The 20,043-nt window shown below is 39.7% G+C and overlaps 2 protein-coding genes across 6 annotated transcripts in view; one reads left to right on the forward strand and one right to left on the reverse strand.

Moving 5' to 3' along the window:
• Positions 1–878, reverse strand: part of tk2 (thymidine kinase 2) — a 45,918-nt gene extending 45,040 nt beyond the window's left edge. The window contains exon 1 of one of the 2 annotated variants that reach the window (XM_028603213.1): positions 508–878. In XM_028603213.1, the coding sequence (XP_028459014.1) occupies positions 508–691 (184 nt within the window). In that variant the 5' untranslated portion in view covers positions 692–878. The remainder of the gene's footprint in view (positions 1–507) is intronic. The other variant, XM_028603214.1, reaches the window with a different exon arrangement.
• A 1,976-nt stretch (positions 879–2,854) lies between these two features.
• Positions 2,855–20,043, forward strand: part of nvl (nuclear VCP like) — a 50,578-nt gene continuing 33,389 nt past the window's right edge. For 3 of the 4 annotated variants that reach the window (XM_028603516.1, XM_028603517.1, XM_028603519.1), the window contains exons 1-14: positions 2,855–3,028; positions 6,344–6,418; positions 7,427–7,497; positions 7,892–7,944; positions 8,305–8,395; positions 8,535–8,613; positions 9,150–9,395; positions 10,422–10,527; positions 10,816–10,892; positions 11,013–11,147; positions 13,528–13,629; positions 14,575–14,692; positions 16,226–16,370; positions 17,721–18,021. In XM_028603516.1, coding sequence (XP_028459317.1) covers positions 6,362–6,418; positions 7,427–7,497; positions 7,892–7,944; positions 8,305–8,395; positions 8,535–8,613; positions 9,150–9,395; positions 10,422–10,527; positions 10,816–10,892; positions 11,013–11,147; positions 13,528–13,629; positions 14,575–14,692; positions 16,226–16,370; positions 17,721–18,021 — 1,581 coding nt within the window. In that variant the 5' untranslated portion in view covers positions 2,855–3,028; positions 6,344–6,361. The remainder of the gene's footprint in view (positions 3,029–6,343; positions 6,419–7,426; positions 7,498–7,891; positions 7,945–8,304; positions 8,396–8,534; positions 8,614–9,149; positions 9,396–10,421; positions 10,528–10,815; positions 10,893–11,012; positions 11,148–13,527; positions 13,630–14,574; positions 14,693–16,225; positions 16,371–17,720; positions 18,022–20,043) is intronic. The other variant, XM_028603518.1, reaches the window with a different exon arrangement.

Genomic DNA, 20,043 nt, shown 5'->3' on the forward strand with positions numbered 1-20,043 from the left:
AGTAATTATCCCAATTGAATTTTACATGTTAGAAGGATAGATATAATTTAATATTTTAAATGTCACTTCTTTGGCTTTTGGTGGGATAGGATAGGATAAGTATCGTTTCCTAATCTTTCTTGCTTCCTCACAATAGTCTCGGGCACAAAGCTATATCTCGCTTTCGATTTGAGTTTGTTTGACAGATTGGCACCTTGCCAAAGCATCGGCGCAAAATAACGTTGGAGACATTTTTTTTTTATTACTTTTTTTTTTTACTCCGTAACGGATGAGATTTCAAATGTAGCAAAGTACAATACTTCAAACAAAACATACTTGAGTAAAAGTAAAATGACAGATTTTAAAAACTACTAGTAGGCATACAGAAAAAAAACTATTCAGTTACAGTATCGCGAGTAATTGTAATTTGTTCATTTGCACGTCTGATAAAAACAATTCTAATAAACTTCGTCAATAGCGGACCCAAGCTTTTCACCAAACACAAATATAATCCCCTGCAACACTGACCTGTAGTGAAGTGCTGCGTGCCGCTGCGTGCTCTACTCTGGATCCGTCTGACGCTTCCAGCAGGTAGCTCTATCCCTCTATTATGTCTAACAGCACCAAATAATGACGGAGCCACCGCATACTTAGCGAATACGTGTCGAACGCATCTGAACAATAACCTCACATGACCAGCAGCTACCAACATCTCGCAGCAAATACACCTATTGGCAGACCTCTTGTAACCATGGATCAACCATTATCAATCCATGACTGCTTGGCATCGCATCAAACATGGATGTGGTATCAAACAGGAAGAACTGTTCTTCTTCTTCTTCTTTGAAATTTTACGGCAGCCGGCATCCAATACATTGCATTGCTGCCATCTACGGAACTAGCACCTTAGGAAGAACTGTGACTTCTTCTTCGAATTAAGTTTAGTAACACAACAGGCGCACACCGCCATCTACTGTAGGCCTATATATTGCACTTTGATTCAATTCAAGTCAAAGGAGCTTTATTGGCATTGGAAATTACAATGCCAAAGCAAGCGTGAAATAAAAACAAAAATGCAATGCATACAATAAGTAAAGATCTAGACTAGCTCTCTAACATAGCAACACTGTGGTCAAATAGGCCTATACAAATGAAAATAGGTAAAGTTGAACTAATACATACAAAAAGGCCTATATACTGTAACCGATATACACATAGTAAAGTAAACATAACTTAAGATAAAAATAGAAAAGTGTAGACATTTAAAAAATATGAATACAAATAAGTGAGAAATGTGTAAACTAAAACATTTCCAAGATTTTTCGTGGTGTTTTGTATGTATGTAGACTATTAGGGGTGGGGGAAAAAAAATCATCTTTTTCTAGAATCAATATTTTTTATTAATGTTTTTACCAATGTTTCACCTAAATATTTTCTGTTTAAACTGTACCGCTGACGGCGACTACATCATATCCATTTTCAGCAAAACGCAGAAAATAAATGTTATGTAGCCTACTTAACAAATTAAATAAATGTCAGACTGACTGACTGACTGACATGTGATGTGCTTTCTTTTTAGAAAACAATTAGTTTTTAGAAATGTCTCATGATATATTGTCTCTAAAAGAGTATTATTCAACTTTGTTTTTGTTAAAGAAAGAAAAGAAAAGCGCAATACTCTATGGAATCGCAATACTTCTAGAATCGCAATAAATGTAAATCACAATACAAATTGAATCGGCACCCATGTATCGTGAAAGAATTGAATCGAAAGAAAACCATATCATCCTAGCCCTAGTATGTACAGTGTGTCTATTTACGGGGATCGGCACAGATGGTCAGTGCAGGAATACAAAGATGACTGAAAGTCTTCATGGTGGTTTTATTCCTTTGGACGTCCTTTTCTTGTCAAATCAGCTCACATGTTGCAGCTGTGTTTGCACATTGCTGTATTTAACTCAGCAGGTGTGAAGGTTTATTGGTATTAAGTCATATTTTCAAGACCTTTTTTGGGTGTTTGTATTGTGTGGAAAATAAATATCTCTGATATCTTGGAACTGTTTGCAGGTAGTTTCCACCTCATGTTGTCTGTTCTCTTTGGGAAGTCAGGGGTGCTTGTGGTGGCCTCTCTCGATGGCAAGGTTGTGCTCACTGAGCCTGTACAGAGTCAAGAATTTCCTTAGTTTTGGATTGGTCTCAGTGCTCAGGTATTCTGCCACTGTGTATTCTCTGTTTAGGACCATATAACATTGCAATTATTGCCTCACAACCATAAAAAGAAAAAGGTTCTATAACAGAGTCCAAAAAAGGGAAAGGCAGTTGGGGCATTTTGGTTTATAGAAGTATATTTTGACTCCAGATTATCATGGAGAGATCCAATTAAAAATATTGTGGATAAGTGTAAAAAAGTTATAAATTTAATGAGATGTATTGTAGGGTTGGACTGGGGAGCCGGTATTGCATCCTTGAAATATGTAAATCCAATTAAATTAGCTCTAGAATAAGGTACGTTTATAAGAGTGTAGTTAATAGATTTGCATAAAAAACGGATTAGGAAGATTAGCTGTGTATAGGAGCAGTAAAAACTTCAACTGTGTGTGTGTGTGTGTGCCCTACAAGTTGAAACAGGAGAAAGGCCACTGTGTTTATGCAGAAAGCAACTCCTATACTATTGGATGAATTTGAGAGGTCATAGAAATAGTCACTCAGCCCAAAAAAGTAACTTACAGGCCTTTTAATGGCTTTAAGAAAAAAACAAAACAAACCAAGTCTAGTCGGTAGTGATTTGGTCTCTGCTCTGAGTCGCTGTAGGAGTTAACAAACACCAGAAGATGGCAGTAATGCATCGCTAAGAATGCCAGCTGCCGGTAAACCTCGGTAAACCTCAAAGAAAAAGAAGAAGAAGAAGACAGGATGCACACATGTTCATTTCCCGGGGTCAGCAGTGTCTTCACGCCGTACTTACCCATGCCTTACGCTGCCAGACCGTAAACACAGGTTACCACCAGTTTAACAGAAGAATTTGCGATGTGGTGGTGTTTTTGTTAAGGTAAGTAACCACATGTCACGTTAAAGCTGGCTGTTTTTGTTTGATTTAAACTACTGGGCATGTGTGTGTTTGGGTTGCGTCCTGTCTGTTTACACATTTCCGTTACAGCCACTGGCAGCGAGACACCCCATAGCTTACATCCATGGAGATACCCAGTTATTGGTTAAACGAACATTTGGTGTAACGTCATGAAGGTGGTAATGTCTTCCTCATGTTCAGATGCCATAGCGATATACGTGCAGTTTAGTGTCCCAAATTCCTAATCTATTAACCTGTCTCAAATAAGACTCTCATCATTTGGGACACTAAACTGCACGTAAGCCTGCCATAGATAACTATTAGTTACTGCAAATTACATTAACAGTGGTCCCAAAATCATTCAGTAGATCAAGTGTTAACGTTACGGATGGCAGTATTGATAATCGATCAAAAGTGATTTCTCCCGTAAAGTCCCCTACATCAGCTGGCCCCAGCTACTCAGATGTGAGGATTTTCTGCAGTCGAAGTCTTTTTATTTTACATTTTATAGGCTAGACCAGTGGTTCTCAACCTTTTTTGTGCCAGCGCCCCCCTATCCATTATCCAGGTCCCTAACGCCCCCCATCAAATATTATGTAGGCTAAATGCCCTGAATAGTAATGATTACGCTCTAATATAGGCCTATTATTGTTGTTACTATTGTTATCAAAAATAATCAAAAAATTAAATTATTGAATGACAAACAACACATGTATTAGTTTCCCAGGTATCAAAAACGCCATGTGAATAGAAATTATATATATTTACAGGTTTAAAAAAACCTGTAAATTTGACATTCAAATTAAATAACAGCAGCCAATCAGAACGACTAGATATGTAACATTCAAACTATAAATAGGTATTATCAAAAGACCTGCTGCATGTCCCTGGTGTGAACCTCAGCACCTTTATAAGATGACTATAATTTGAATGTCCTTTTTTGTTTGTGAAGTGACCTTGGGTGTCATGAAATGCGCTTTAAATAAAATGTATTATGCTTATTATTATTATTATTATTATTATTACAAACACTAACAGTAGCCAATCAGAAACAGCTAGCAATTTAACATTCAAATCTATTTTTCATTCAAATCTAAAATCGAATTGTTCCAACGGAAAACAAGCTGGCACTTATCAAGGGGTAAAAGCAGAAGGATTACACACACACACACACACACACACACACACAAAAGTATTTTGGTGATGACAAACGACTTGAAGAACGACACCTACTGCCGAATGGAAATAAGTTTACATACTTTGAAAGTTAGTGAGAGCCGTTTTTTAATGCTTAGAAGAGTCTAACTATGTTTGCTATCGCCTGTCTTGGGAGTAAATGGGAGAAAACGCAACCCCACATCGCGCTGTGTTTGGTGGAGGTGTGAGAGTCCCGTACAGTAAACGGTGACATCACTGCCTCTATCGCTTCCATAAGAAAGTTTTAAAACACCAAACACAAGCCCTGAACTGCCCGGGAGTTTATGGAACAGCTAAATGTTTGCCAAACAACAAAGCACAGTTAATATCTCTCGCTTGTCTCTTTTCTTTCTCTGTTTCTCCGTGAAATGAAGCTGCATTCAGGTACAGTAGGAAACGTTGTGTTTAATAAACCATCTGACGAAAAACTGTTACTGTGAAATATAAAGTCTACTTGTGCTACATTGGGGGGGGTTAAAGAATACAACAGGACGTCGCGGCGATTGCTTTTTTTTCTTATCTGAACGCAGCTTCACGTAGTAGCTACAGAGCTTATTTAAGACTATGCTCTGATGTCCCGTTTCAATGAAGGCAGCACGGAGCTACGCCAAACAAAGCTGACAGAAGCACAGAAAGGTTAGGATACCCGTCTCGTCCAGTCGCATTGCTATAAACTGGCAGCTTTTAATGTTGCAGACTACTTATTCTTTAGTAGTTTAAGTGTAAACATGTATTGTTGTTGTGAATCTTTGGTTTAAACTAGCTTTCTAACAAACGCCCCCCAACGCCACCTATACGCCCCCCTTTCCAAAATATTGCTTCCAACGCCCCCCATCATCTTCTGAACGCCCCCTGGGGGGCGGTACCGCCCCCGTTGAGAAACGCTGGGCTAGACTATCTATCAATGCAAACATATTGTGAAATGAATAATGCAAATCGTCCTTATCCATGCTTCATATGCATATGTGTTCATTTGACAGTGTGTGGAAATCTTCTATGAGCTCAGCATATTGACTGCTGTGCTGATGTACAAATTTAATTTGATAGCGCAAGGCAGCTTTATTTGTATAGCACATTTCACCAACAAGGCAATTCATAGTGCTTAGCTGAAATGAGTAGCCGATTAAACACTTAATTGACAGAACTGTTTTGGTCGTTTCCAGTTTCTAAAATGTGAGTAATTTTAATGCTTTAAAGGTCCCTCCCATGGCATCAAATCTTCACTTTGAGGTTTTTTTTAACATTAATATGCGTTCCCCCAGCCTGCCTATGGTCCCCAAGTGGCTAGAAATGGCAATAGGTGTAAACCGAGCCCTGGGTATCCTGCTCTGTCTTTGAGAAAATAAAAGCTCAGATTGGCCGATCTGGAATCTTGCTCCTTATGAGGTCATAAGGAGCAAGGTTACTTCCCCCTTTTTCTGCTTTGTCCGCCCAGAGAATTTGGCCCACCCATGAGAGAGAGACATCATGGCTTTCAAACGAGCAAAGTGCCAGTTGGTCAAGGACAGACCTCCACTCTCCACCTTGCCCCCCCCTCCTCCTCAATAGCTACACACACAGAAATGGCACATACTAAGGAAAGATCATTGTGGGACTGGCTCTAATGGCTGCAATTCTGCACCAAGGCTGAATTTTGGGAAAGAGACTTCAGATACAGTATTAGGGGACCACAAAGGTCTATATAAAAGCATCCAAAGAGCACCATGTCATGGGACCTTTTAAGTACGTTTTCCTGATGATACTCACATACTTTAACTTAAGTAACATTTTCAATGCAGGACTTTTACTTGTAACAGAGTATTTTTATCTGAATACTTCTTCCACCACTGATAAAAAGGCAGCATCAAAAAGAAAAGTCTTCAGCCTTGATGTAAAAGAACAGAGTTGCAGCGGACCTGCAGTAATCTGGTAGTTTGTTCCAGCCAGTACGGTTCATAAAACTGAACCCTGCTAAACACAGACCCAGCAGAACTACCTAAGGATGCCAAATGAATTTCAGTGTAAACTGACAGGAAAGTTATCGTATTTAGGCAGATTCACGCTGTGATTACATTCCTCATTTTAGTCTCTCTCTTGTTGTGAATGTTTGTCTTGCTGCAGGCTCACATAAGCACCGACATGAAGAACAGAAGTGGTGGCTGTCTGGACAGTCGTCTCAGACAGAGAGTGGAGCAGGTACAAGTCCATGTCCTCATTCTCCCGGGGCTGTATGTTATGAGTTCAGTGGTATTAATGTAAGAAATAAGCCTAGAAGATAGTCTAATCTCACAATTCAGTAAAAACAGATAAGCAATTTCTCCTTCACTGTACTGCATCATCTCTGCACACACACACACACACACACACACACACACACACACCTGAATTTCCGTTGTCCGGTAATTACCGGTCTTTGACCGAAAGGAAATCCCTATTGTCTCCGGTCAGAATGGCCAGTGGAAATAATTGCCTTTGCACTATTTTAATTGTGTTAAAATAGGCCACAGTGATTTTCATATCTTTCATTCTAAAACAATGAAAAATCACGTTTTTAAAAAATGATTGTAGACTGCAGCCTATACGATAATGGAAAACACCAGCTCTGATTAAATGCAGTAGAATACCGTAGGTTTACAAACTACAAACGGTGACAAGCAAGCGGGAAAGTCAAAGCCCAAGCCATGGCGAAACGGGTAAGTATTGCGAATAGCCTACATAAAACACAGTTGTTTTGGCTTCACTGCCTGTAGCAAGTAGCCTACATTTCAATAAAAATAGTATAGGCCAAAATCCACATGCCTTGATGATATAATTCTTTATATAGCCTGCCCTATATAGGTTTTAAGCGCAATAAACACGGAAAATATTTGACCAAACTTTTTCCCATTTTGGCCAGTAAAATGAAACCTTACAGGTCACATGACCATCACCAATTTTTTCTAGCGGAAACACTGACACACAGCAAAATAAAATTAATGTATACAGCATTTATCTCAACCCCTAACTAAACAGGAGACAAGGATAAATGGTCTAGTATACCGTCCTGCCAACAGAGGACATCATGAGGGAGACAAAAGCAGTGATATCATATAAATGTAACGCCCTGGCCTGGGTCTGCTCTTGTTCTGGCATTTCACGCGATGTGATTAGAGACTGGGTCTGCATGTCATCCTCACCCTGTTTGATGTTGAATTCTGTCTTCAGTATTTGGCGACATGCACCAGTGAATATGTGGACCTTTCAGCCATGGCCCTGGAACTTCAAAAACTGTACAGGCAAGTGCATCAGACTCAAACTCAGTCAAAGGTGGTGACTGTGCCTAATGTTACTTCAATCTGTCCTACACCAACTGTAGTAGTCAGGAAATCATCCCATAGGTTGTATGTTTATCAAAATATATATTAATTATATAGTAGAAGTACTCTTTCTTTTACGATGTTCACTTATATTACCGTACACTCATTGATATGCATGAGGTGAAACCCTACAAATGAGCATACAGTTGAACCAACACTTCTCAAAAAGAGCTAGGACAAAAACTGCATAAAAAGCAACTCCATAACAGTGGGAGGTTATTGCAAGGCTGTTGGATAAGACTGAGACACTGAGTGTACATTGATGTGCGTGTCTGCAAATTAACAGTGTTTTGGTTTATATTGTGTCTTTTAGAATGGAGTATGGCAGAAGAAACAGGACAGCCTTCAGGATTCAAGTAGAGAAAGGTAAGAGGCAAACGTAGATTGATGCCATTTTATGCTACAATAGTAGTTTGGCTTCCATGTGTTTTCAGGGTGATTATTTTAAACTGTAAATTCACACTGGAGTCCATTCTAATGGACCGGGGGACACGACAAGGGTGACGATGAGAGTTTTGATTTAGTTTAAGTCATGATAATGGAATTAATATCATGTAATCACAAGAGAAAACACCTTATGTCAAGATAAAATACATATTCTTTAATTTGATTACACACATGACCTCTGCAGCCCCTGTGTACCGTCCAATCCATTCCAATACCAAACTCTTCTTTTGGAATATGAACTGTATGGGGTTCTGATTTGTATTTTCCATCCTCTCCTAGTGTACGAAGCAATCATGAAGGAGTCTGGGCTGAATGATCTGGAGAGCAAACACTTGGCTAAGAAAGCCAAGCACAGCCACAATGACACCGGGTAAAGGACGCTCTATGCTTACTGCCTGGTTTCGACCAGTAAGATTGTCTTACCCCTCAGGGCTCTAACCAGCCCTTTTCTCTAATGTACTCTCTTTTTAAATGTGCAACTAATGCCATACAATACTGTGTGTTCACAGGGATGGCAGCAGCAGCTCAGAAGAGTCCTCTGACAGTGATGACCCCATTCTGGAGAACACTGCAAGAAATAATGTAAAGGTTAAATCTGAGGAATTATAGTTCAAGCATGTTGGTCATAGAGTTTTGACTAGGGGAAGCTTATATTTAGATCTGCAAAGATAAATTGATTAGTTGTTCTAATAAACTCAACTATTTAATTAATTGGCAATTATTTTTAAATCTGTTTAAGTAATTTCTTAAAGTGGCTATATGTAACTCCTGGACTGAACGCACAGAGATGAAATTGACATTCATCCACTCATCTGACTCTGGGCTATATGGCTACTAAGCACATTTCCCAAATGTTTGGCTGCTCCATAAAATCAGAATCGGAAAAGGTTTTATTGCCACAATAAGTACACTTATTTTGGAATGGAATTTGCCTTGGTGAAAGGTGCATACATAAACAAACAAACAATCACACATATTAAACATTAATATAAAATAAACAATAAATAGAGAAAAACAAATACATACTAAGTAACTGTTGCATAAGAAGAAGAAAAAAGATCTGCATAGCACTTTTTGACAGTGCGATCTAACAATTCCTTGTTGCTGCTTTTTGCCTTCCACAGCCCACCAACCACATGAACAGCTCTCTGACATCCTTGTACCGGAAAGGCCACCCTGAGTCTGGCACTTGCTCACCCAGGAGAGATCAGCCTGCTGCCAGCAGTCCTGCCAGCACAGCCAACCTCCCTCCCAGTGCAGGGACGCTGGTCTCCACAGGAGGCTGGTTCATTGACCGAGGCAGAGGCCCCGAGAAGAGCAGCATCCTCATCGACCTGTGTGAAGAGGAGCCAATGAATACAATGTCCAATGTATGTTCCACAGTATTATACAGTGGAACCCTTTGCCTGGATTTTCTCACCATAAGCATTCATCCTCACTTATTCTTACTGAGGGAAGATATTTATATTCAGTGTAGGGGTGTAAATCACTGTACAATATTATATTGATTCTTTGGACAGCGATACGATATTTACTGATATCACAAAGTCTGCCATGATACAATTTTGATTCAATTCAGAGGCCTGCGGTCGATGTGAGACAAAATAATATGGCCATTTAACTGGTCAGTTACATTAATATGATGTATTGTTACAAGTGGTGCATAAACTGGCCTTGGAAGTAAGATTTAGTGCAGGACACATGAATCCAGTGTTGGAACTTTGTGATGTCCAGGTGAATTTTTTTCTTCTTCGAATTAGCAGTGAATTGGCAGCGATGCTGTGGATGTCACCTATACATGTTCTACTATTACAGCTGTAGGTTTATGGCTGTCGGCATTGTTAAATTAACTTATCAATCTCCCTGCCTCAAATGTGAAACGGGTAAAATACGGAGGTTGTTATAAATGTATGTGGTTGTTTTGAGTGGATTTGATGCTCATTTCTCTGCTCAACATGGAGAGGTTAATCTGCTGTATTTGTTGTTCAGGATTGTGAAGCTCATCCGGTTCAAACATAAGCTTTATGGCAGTGAAATTACTCTGTTATCTTCACCAATATATTCTGTTTCTGTGTCGATGAGGTTGCTTTACAATTTGCGATTTGTTGTTTAAATTCTTCAGTCCATTTATATAACTGCTATGGTGTTCCTGATTTAGTTTTGCATATATAATAGAGAAACTCCCTCCTCCACCTTGGAGTCTGGACTCCTGTAAGTTACTTAAAATGCCTGCTTGTACAGTGCATCACATGTGGGTGTGTATATATGATTTGCCATTGCATGAATGTAGGGGAGGAGTTTTTTCCTTCAAACATAGATGTTAGTGTGGCCACCTGACAGAAGGCAGCTGGCATTGTTTGACTCATACACTTACTGCTGTATATTTCTGTCCCCAGCAAACGGATGTGTCCATGCTGGAACCTGAGAAATCTGCCAAAAAGTCCAAAAAAAGGAGGAAGACCTCCACTGAAACTACGGAGTCTCGCAGCCTGAATAAGAAAGGTACTACATTATTCCGTTTGCCAGTCTAGCTAAAGAAGTACAGATTTTAAACCTACTGTTGAATACCACACAACAATGTCATTCGTATTAAGCTTGTCAAGCATTGCCTGTAGGACTGCAACTAATAATTATTTTTGTAATTGATGAATATATTTTGTTTATTGTGTAATGTTTGTTTATTTAGGTTGTTGAATTGATTGTCTATTATTTTGGCAAAAATGACACATCTTTGACAAGCTACCACAGTCCACTGTGATGGCTATGTACTAAGAATAAATTATTTTTCAGCAAAGTCAAAGTCACCAGAGCTGCAGTATCCCACTTTGAAGTTTGAAGATGTAGGAGGTAATGAAGAGACGCTAACGGTTAGTGCCTTTTTAACCATGCTATTTTGTTTGTTGCTGTGCCATTTCTTTTTCTATTTTAAAATGAGGATGGCTGCAGTCACCAAAGATTTCACTGGCAATGATTTGACATTGTTGCAGGAGGTGTGTAAGCTGCTGATCCACATGCGTCACCCAGAGGTGTACCAGCAGCTGGGAATGGTTCCTCCGAGGGGCTTCCTGCTCCACGGACCTCCTGGCTGTGGAAAGACCCTGCTGGCCCAGGCTGTGGCTGGGGTAAGTCATGTTTTTTGACACTTGAATAAGGAGCATCAGGATTAAGCATGATTTATGCTCCTGCGTTAAATCGACGGCGTGGCTACATACGTAGGTACGTGGAAACACGGACCTTATGGCGTAGCCTGACGTGCACCTCTCGAAAAATTTAACTACACGTCGCGGTGACGCAGACCGCAGATCACAACTGTGATTGGTCCGTTTGGCCGTGGCTTGGTAGCGTTGCATTTTCCCCTACTCATTTCCTGGTTCTCCTTCTCCGTAAACAACATGAAATCAAGGAGAGGGTTAACTTTTCCTGCTACAGATTTCCAACCGTGGACCGAAAGCACAAGGGAGACACTTTGCTTCTCTCACTATGGCCCTCATTTATGAAACGTGCGTACGACCTAAAACAGGCGTAGGATGGGCGTATGCCGATTCCTACGCAAAGCAAGGCATTTATCAATTTGAACGTGAGCGTAGGCTGCGATAAAATCTCATGTCTGGTCTGAGCTTGTGTACGCAAGTTTTCAAGTGAGTGTGGACTTGCGGTGCAGCATATAATCAGTTTAACAGGAGAAGGAGAAGGATAAGTCATCAGTTGATCACTTCTCAGCATTGGCAGATCTGGCTCTTTTAGAGGTACCTCCACAGTGGAGCGCTCCATCGGATTGATTGGGCAGATGGCTCTGTCTTGCATCAGCGGGGGGGACCCTACTATACACGGCAGAAAAAGTCTGCAACATTGTTTTAGCCTGTGAGGTTCTGCTCAACATTGCACAGGAAAACAGGGTGCCATAGAGCAGTGGTTCCCAACCTGGGGTCCGGGCACCCCTCAGGGGGGCGGCAAAGATCACAGGGGGTGTGCAAGTCTTTATCTGGTTTGAGGTTGAAGTAAAAAAAAAAAAAAAAAATATTTGCACATGTTAAACAAATTATGATAATACACTAGAATATATAATGTGTACAAAAGTCTGTATTAAAACTATATATTTTTGTTCTCGCTTAAAATTGTAGGCAGGCTACTTAGTAGGCCAAACCTCCAGGACCTCTTAACCTGTGGCCCTTGCTGTCATCAGGTCAGCTGGTAGCTGCTATCGTCCTCGTTTTTTCTGCCGCCAAGGCATCACTATTTTATGAATGAAACATGGTGGAGAAACGTAAAAGTGCTGATAACTCCTCTGTATCAAAAAAGAAAGTAAGGCTCTATCTTGAGAGTTACCTCAACTTCGGTTTCGGAGGGGGGGGGGGGGGGAGTGGAGGGTGTAGGGGGGGTGCCAAGGAAAAAAGGTTGGGAACCACTGCCATAGACCCCAGAGAGCAGTGTCCAGCACAGCCCCAACTGGGGGCTATTCGAATGAGACAGGATATTATTCCTTGCTTTTAAAAGGTATAGTGTTATCTTTGGCAATGATACTCAATACAGGAAACATGGAAGGAAAATTTTTTATTTATTCTTCAGGTTTTCGTTTCTCTTTTAAAGTGTTGTTAATCCATCCGCAAGTGAATGATGAAATAAACACGAGTAAAATAAAAGACATTGCATAAACTCTGCTACTGTGTTTATTTAAATATAGGTACACCTACATGTAGGCCTAAGAGATTGCAATATAAGCCTGTATATTACTATTAAGACTATAGCATACGTCAAGGATGTATAAATTAAATAAACTTCAGCTGGACTCCGATTTACCACGGCAACACTGTTGACTGCATCAGTGATCTCTTTCCATTCCGCATTCTTTCTACAGCCTTTAATTACAGTTTTCAGGCTGCCAAATAGTACATACGTTAGTGCAAATGAACCTGAGACATCAGGGTTTTAATCTCCACCTCTGAAAAGTGCCGCTTCTTAGTCGGATTATATCTCGCCATGTCGTAAATTGTGGGGGCGAGGCCTCAAAACCGAGAATATATTGGGACGTGAAATTTAAATTACGATCGTTTCCAGCCGCTGCATTTATCAATGTATGACCATTCTTACGCTCTGATTGGTGTGATACGAACGTTTCATGAATCACATGTGAAGACTATTGTAAGATCATTTCTGCGCTGGTTTCTACGTTAGGTTGATAAATGAGGGCCTATGACTCTAGGAGTCGGCACTCGCTCCGAAGCTAATCACTGTCACTCTCTCACTCTACCACACAATCCCCACGCACACACATATGCCGGCCCTGCTATTCTCTTAAAGAGATCGTCACACACACCAACGCACAAGTATAAACTTCAGGCCACTCACGTAGGCTACGGCGAAAGCTCTGCATGGAGCCTCAGCAGAAGCATAAATCCAGCTAAAAACTAACTTTTTGGGCTAGGTCTGTGTAAGTGGGACATCAATAACATTGCATGTTTTTTGTGTGTTTGTTAAATAAAGTGATGTGATTCTGTGTTTCAGGAGATGCAGCTGCCCATGTTGAAGGTGTCTGCTCCGGAGCTGGTGTCTGGAGTTTCTGGGGAGTCTGAACAGAAGCTCCGAGAGCTGTTTGACCTGGCTGTGGTTTGTACTGGTTTTCTTCCTTTTTATGTTTTAATCTAGAGGTCTCAATAAAAGACTGGAGACTGGAGGAGGCAGGGTAGTTAGTTTGTTAGTTTGTGCCAGATCTTGTCAGAACATGATCCTGGATCTCCCAAATTGGGAGATCATTCTTTTTTTATTGAAGTTGCATGTAAATAGCTTGTTTATTTTGGATGCATTGTAAATGACGCCAGGCAAAAAACGCAGGTCTTTCCATTTATTTTGAATGTGGGTAGTGTATTTAGGCGGCGGCGAGGTGCACAAGGGAGCCAAAAAAAACCGTTGAGACAGAATTAACTTTCTAAGAAACGCAACCCGACGTCACGCTGCAGTTGGCAATCATCAACTGCCGATCACACTTGTCAGTCAGTTTTAAGGGGGTGTGGGAGTCCCGTAGAGGAAACATGTAACATCACTTCCTCTATCGGCAATTGCACTCAATAGGGGGAAGAGAGAATTGATACAGCATAGAATCGCAATATTTTCCGTGGCAGTATTGTATTGATACACGGGCGCCATCTATCAATCTTTTATAATATAAATTGCACATGAGAATTATGTTTTGTTATTAGGATAATAAAATCAATAGTTTTTTCAGTCCACTAGATGCTACAGTTGAGTTTTTTGGCAAACTGTAAAATTTATCTTTTTAGATAAAACAAATGTTGACAAAGATTTCTTTTGGGGTCAAAATTTGAAGTTGGAAAATACAAAAAAATTGCTGTATATATATAAATAAATTATAAAATAGCAAAATATTGTATCGTGAAATAAGTATTGTGATAATATTGTATTGTGGGGCCTCTAGTGATTCCCACCCAAGTGATGTTACCCTGGTACTGCTACAGTACAACTGGTATTTTGGTTATATGATAAAAGATGTTGGATACCATCTTTCTGAGCGTCACTGGTTCTTTCTCCTTGCAGAGCTCCTCCCCATGTATCCTGTTCATAGATGAGATAGACGCCATCACACCGAAGAGAGAAGTGGCTTCTAAAGACATGGAGAGGAGGATTGTAGCCCAGCTGCTAACTTGCATGGACGGTAGGATACACTGCCTTCAGAGTGTTGTTATTCCCCTGAAGAAATGTCATGTTGACAGGAACAAGCAGACTCGCACTAGCCTAGGTGATATTTCAACTTTTGAATAGCTGTCACCTAACGTTGATTAATCAGCAGAGGTCATATTCATGGACCAAATGGAGTACCACTTACTGTTGAGTCACTGCAGTACAATTCTATGGATGTGAACTTAACATGGATGAAAAATGTTTTGTCAGTGTCTGACTCTGTGACTTCCCTGAAGTGTAACATGACATACATTTCTTTACAGGAACTGTTCCCTTTCATTCTTCCACTAACGTTTGAACCTTTTTATAGACAAATGAAAATAAAAACAATGTTTTTCTTTTTTTCTTTATATGAAAAAAAATCTATATCATAGATTGGAATAAGTGTAACATATTAAACTGTGCTGAAAGTGCAAATTGCAGCAGATGCAAACAGAATACTATGAAATCCACATACTGGCAGCAAAAAACTGGTTTAAGTGGTTCTGAGTAATTTATAAATTATTGGAATTCTGGATAAATGCAAGATAAACATAAGGAATCCTTGGTTGCTGCTTCTATTTGTCATTATTTTACAATTGAACGGTCAGTGTATGGATAGAATTGTTTTTAAAATAGTGTTTTTAAATACGCATTCCCAAACCAAAGCCTTCGGAAATGAAAGCACCTTGCACAAATTTGATGCCAGCCAGGTGGGGCTGATTGCGAAGTACGGTTGTTTGCTTGTAGTTATCAGAAGTTAGTATTTATTTTAATGAAGATGGTAACCATGCTCACCATAGCAATGTGGACTATCTTCCACAGCACAAATGTGAAAGATCAATACAGGTGCCCACCAGCTGCGGTATATGGTTATAAACCAAACCGCTGGCAAGAATAATCCGACTTAACGAGGGGTGGTTGTCCAGGAAAAAATGGCCAACTGCTAGCTTGTCAGAGAAGACACTTTTGCGTGTGTGTTATTCATAGGGAATGGTACCTGGTCAAGAACAGGCTTTCATGACCTCAAGCCTCGTTCTGAGAGGATTACCACACAGTAGCAGGATAACGCAGAATAATTCGCTACCCAAACTGACAGCGCATCTAAACGAGGAATTGAGCAGTATAACAAGAAATTGAAAGAATGGGTATTTACCTAGTCAAAGAAAATTGGTGGGGAAATGTGAAATAGTTCATTATATCAAATTGTGTAATTTTTCTGGTTTTGCATCTATACAAAGTAGTTGTTGCGTCACTACTTTTTCCACCTAAATAAGCCACTGCACAGACAAATGTGTTGCAGATACTGCCCTCATGCAGAGCTAAATTCACAGAATCAGATGTAGGTAGCATCACTGTCACTCATCCCCAATTTGATACCACTAAATTAGGCTGGTTGAGGAGCTGGTGGATATGTCCTATTAAGCAAAAGGTAACGTGACTGTCAATAATTAGAAAATAGAAGAAAAATGCCTAATATGACTTACACAGGTGAAATTAAATTTTTCTGGTGCTTGCCTCCTGACAGACTTGAACAGTCTAACAGAGACGGCTCAGGTCCTGGTCATTGGTGCCACCAACAGGCCAGACTCCCTGGACCCGGCCCTCCGCCGAGCCGGGCGCTTCGACAGAGAGATCTGCCTGGGTATTCCTGATGAAGCAGCTCGTCTCAGGTCAGCCTTTCATGATTATAGAGAAATGAGGATATTGTGCTAAATGGTAGCTGTGATAATGTAGATTATGAATCTAAAAAAAAATCACTCCTAGTTGCACTTTTGTCCTCTACTTCAGGGGTCTTTAACGTTTTTTTGAAGGAACACGCCGACTTATTGGGACTTTAGCTTATTCACCGTATTGCCCAGAGTTAGATAAGTCCATACATACCCTTCTCATCTCTGCGTGTCGTAACTCAGTGTTGTAAGCCCAGATCCTGGAGGTAACCGCCTACTGCTCCTAATAAGTGACAAAATAACGCCAACATTTTCCTATTTACATGTTGTGATTTGTATAGTCACAGCGTGTACAAATAATAAGGTCACACATGAGATAAGATAGACTTTACTAATCCCACACTGGGGAAATTCCTGTGCTACAGCAGCTCAAAATAAAAATGTACACACATCAGAACAACACACATAGACATTAATTAGACATAGGAGAAAAAAATAAAATATATATCTATATAGATATAGAAAAATAGAATAGAATTGGTTATAATAGTAATAAAACCGTATTTACACAATAAACAACCTTATATAAACAGACCGTTTATAAACACAGATGAGTAAGGTGCGAATTAATAGAGAGAGAGAGACATATTGCACAGTTGGAGGTGACACAGAGTAATAAATAGATAAATGTGCATAGTGTAGAATATTATCCAGTGATGGCAGTGTGTGTGTGTGTGTGTGTGTGTGTGTGTGTGTGTGTATGTATGTATATATATGTGTGTGTGTATATATACATACATACATACAATACATACAATACATACAATACATACACACACACACTTCTCCAAAGGCATTCCTACTCCCTATTGCACGTTTTGTCAACCTGAACAAACTGGAACATTGTTGCACCCATGTGCAACAATGTTCCAGTTTGTTCTGTCTGGGAGTGTGAACAGGTGCATGAGTTTTGGAATAAAACATCAATAATATCTGATGTGATAGGATGTCGAATTCCTACTGACCCGATTGTTTTGTTACTTAATGACGACTTTAAATTACATCTGCTTGGGAAACAAAAGAAAGTTTGGTTAGCTGGCTCAACCGCGACCAAGAAAATTATAGGCTCAGCGCTGGCTCCCCCCCCACTCGCTTTGTATAAAACAGTGGATGGCGTATTTTCTGGACATAGTTATGCTTGAGCTCTCTACAGCAAGGATTAACAAAGCCAAATCATCTACTATAGACCTGTTGAAAGGTGCAGCAGCACAAGTATCAGTCCTAATAACCTCAGCATCACAAGAAGTAGAGGACCGTTTGAATACTGAAACCGAATGCTCTGTGCTTTGTCAGGATCTTGAAGACATTGTGTCGAAAGCTGAAGCTGCCGGAGGACTTTGACTACCAGCAGCTAGCCCGGCTCACCCCCGGCTACGTGGGCGCAGACCTCATGGCTCTGTGCCGCGAAGCTGCCATGAGTGCTGTCCACAGGGTTCTGCTGGAGATAAGAGGACAAAGCCGGAGCGCCACTGAAGAGCTGTTAACAAGCAGAGATCTGGCTGAGGCTGCTGTGAGCGACGGAGAGGTCCGAAAACAACAGACCAACGACACTGAGCCAGTACCTGAGGAAGAGTCAGGACAGGATCCCCTGCAGGTAGGAGGAGCTTCAACCAGACACATCACACACCTTCCAATCAGTATCCTACTGTACTTGCTCAGTCATAAGATAATGTATGTTTTCTGAAAAGATGCAGGCAGTTAATCAATGTTTTATATGCTTCATATCGTTGGCCGACGTTTATAAAAACTGTCTTACTGTTCTAGCAGTGTTAAAGCTTTAGTGCATAACTTTTTTTAGTGCATAACTATTGGGGAAAAAAAAAAAAGATGACTCTTCCTTACCTGTACGCTGTCCTAAACGCTCAATCCTCGTCCATTCTTGGCTTATTTATATTCCTCTAGTCCGTAAGTGTCCACAGATCAAAAGGATAACAAGGTTTTTTCAAAAGAATTAATCTAGTTTATGAATATTTTCCTGTAGAATCCATGCTAATTTTCTGCTAACTGCATGCTAACTTCATTATGCGATGTATGCCAGCATGCGCATACATGTGATTTGAATGAATGTAAAAATGTTTTGTAAGTCATTTTAAGTATTTCGTATGTTTTGTCTAATAGCATAGAAGTGAGTAAAAGCATTGAGCAAATTTTGGTCACTTGGAGAAGTTTTGGAGAGGTTTTGGCACACCAGTGACACCTGTTATACCAAATACTGAAAACTTCCTAGCTCCCACTAGGTTAGGGTTAGAGTTCTGAAACTTCATATAGGTCTTCTTGACAAGGTCTAGAAGGTATGTGTTGTGTCCTGCATAGTGTGGCACAAAGTATGTTTTAGTTATTTCTTTTCAAACATTACGTTTTTTTAGATGGGACCAAAATAACTATTTTGAACCATGTTTGAACTGCTGTAGTGTATGTTGTGTTTTAATCACATGCTCATTAAGCATATGTCCATAAAGTAGAAGAAGCCAGGTTTCAAATGAAACCTTGCAGTTCTTCTGTTATAAGCTTTTTCCTTTGGGAACGAGAAATAGACGAAAATCAGGCAAAAGAGGTGGATGTTAACAGGTTAATCCTCCGTGTCCTCCTTGGCTACTAGCAACTGTGTGGAGGAGGGGTGGGGGTTGTGCGCTTTCACTTCCGTCATGTGGACGCACCAACAGTTTTGTTGTCATTACTTAGAATTCCTCATCGGGGAGACCAAAACTACACACTATAGCTTTAATAGCAGCTCTATGCTGCGCCATGTGTGCCTGAACGCCGTTCTTTACTGCAACATAACGCCTGTGTGCATCTGTTTACACTTTGTTTTTTATATTTCAATCACATTTTTCCCAATTTATCGAATACAAATGTTTTGAACAGACATCTGTAGAATATGTTAGTACATTACAATCCATCTGGTAACATGACATTTAAATTAGTAAGTGAAATAATCAAATTGTATTAAAAAAAAAAAGGATAGGCTGTCTTATAAAAGATTCTTGTAAAAGTGTGTAGGAGAGGATTACTTAGAATCATCTTTTTTTAAATGCTTTAAATGGGAGGAAATCTACTTTTTTTGTAAATAATATTTTGCCAGCAGAATTAAATTGTTTTACAAGATATTCAGTACATTAATATTTGTGGTCTCAAATATGGCTTAACATGTAATGTGATACTTTAGTACATTTTAGGAACAAATATTACTGGGCACTAACTTTTAAGCCCTTTTTAACAGATCATTTGCATTTTATCCCTGTTGTTTGTCTTTGTTTTTGTAACTGGAAGCTCATTCTGAGCTGTGCTCCTATTAACAGAAGCTCATTTTACAGCTAAGAAAATATCAACTATTGGATGTGTGCCAACCTAAAGTCTGTGTAAAAATATGTTTAAAAACTCTATTTTCTTTGTGAAAAGTTGGCCATGTAATTTGGTCATACATGATAATGTAGGTGTGTTGCCCTGCTGTGTTTCATCTGAAAACATTAATAAACCTATAGTGCACAACTTACTTTATTTTTTTAAAGCAACCAAAAACTCTATTTGAGCTTCCATTGCTTGTATGTTTTATTCATTAATTTGCAAATCAAGTCCAAAAACAAAATACATACAGCACAGTTCATTATTAGTTACT

This window comes from Perca flavescens, chromosome 17 (assembly GCF_004354835.1).
Source record: "Perca flavescens isolate YP-PL-M2 chromosome 17, PFLA_1.0, whole genome shotgun sequence".
Lineage (NCBI taxonomy): Eukaryota > Metazoa > Chordata > Actinopteri > Perciformes > Percidae > Perca > Perca flavescens.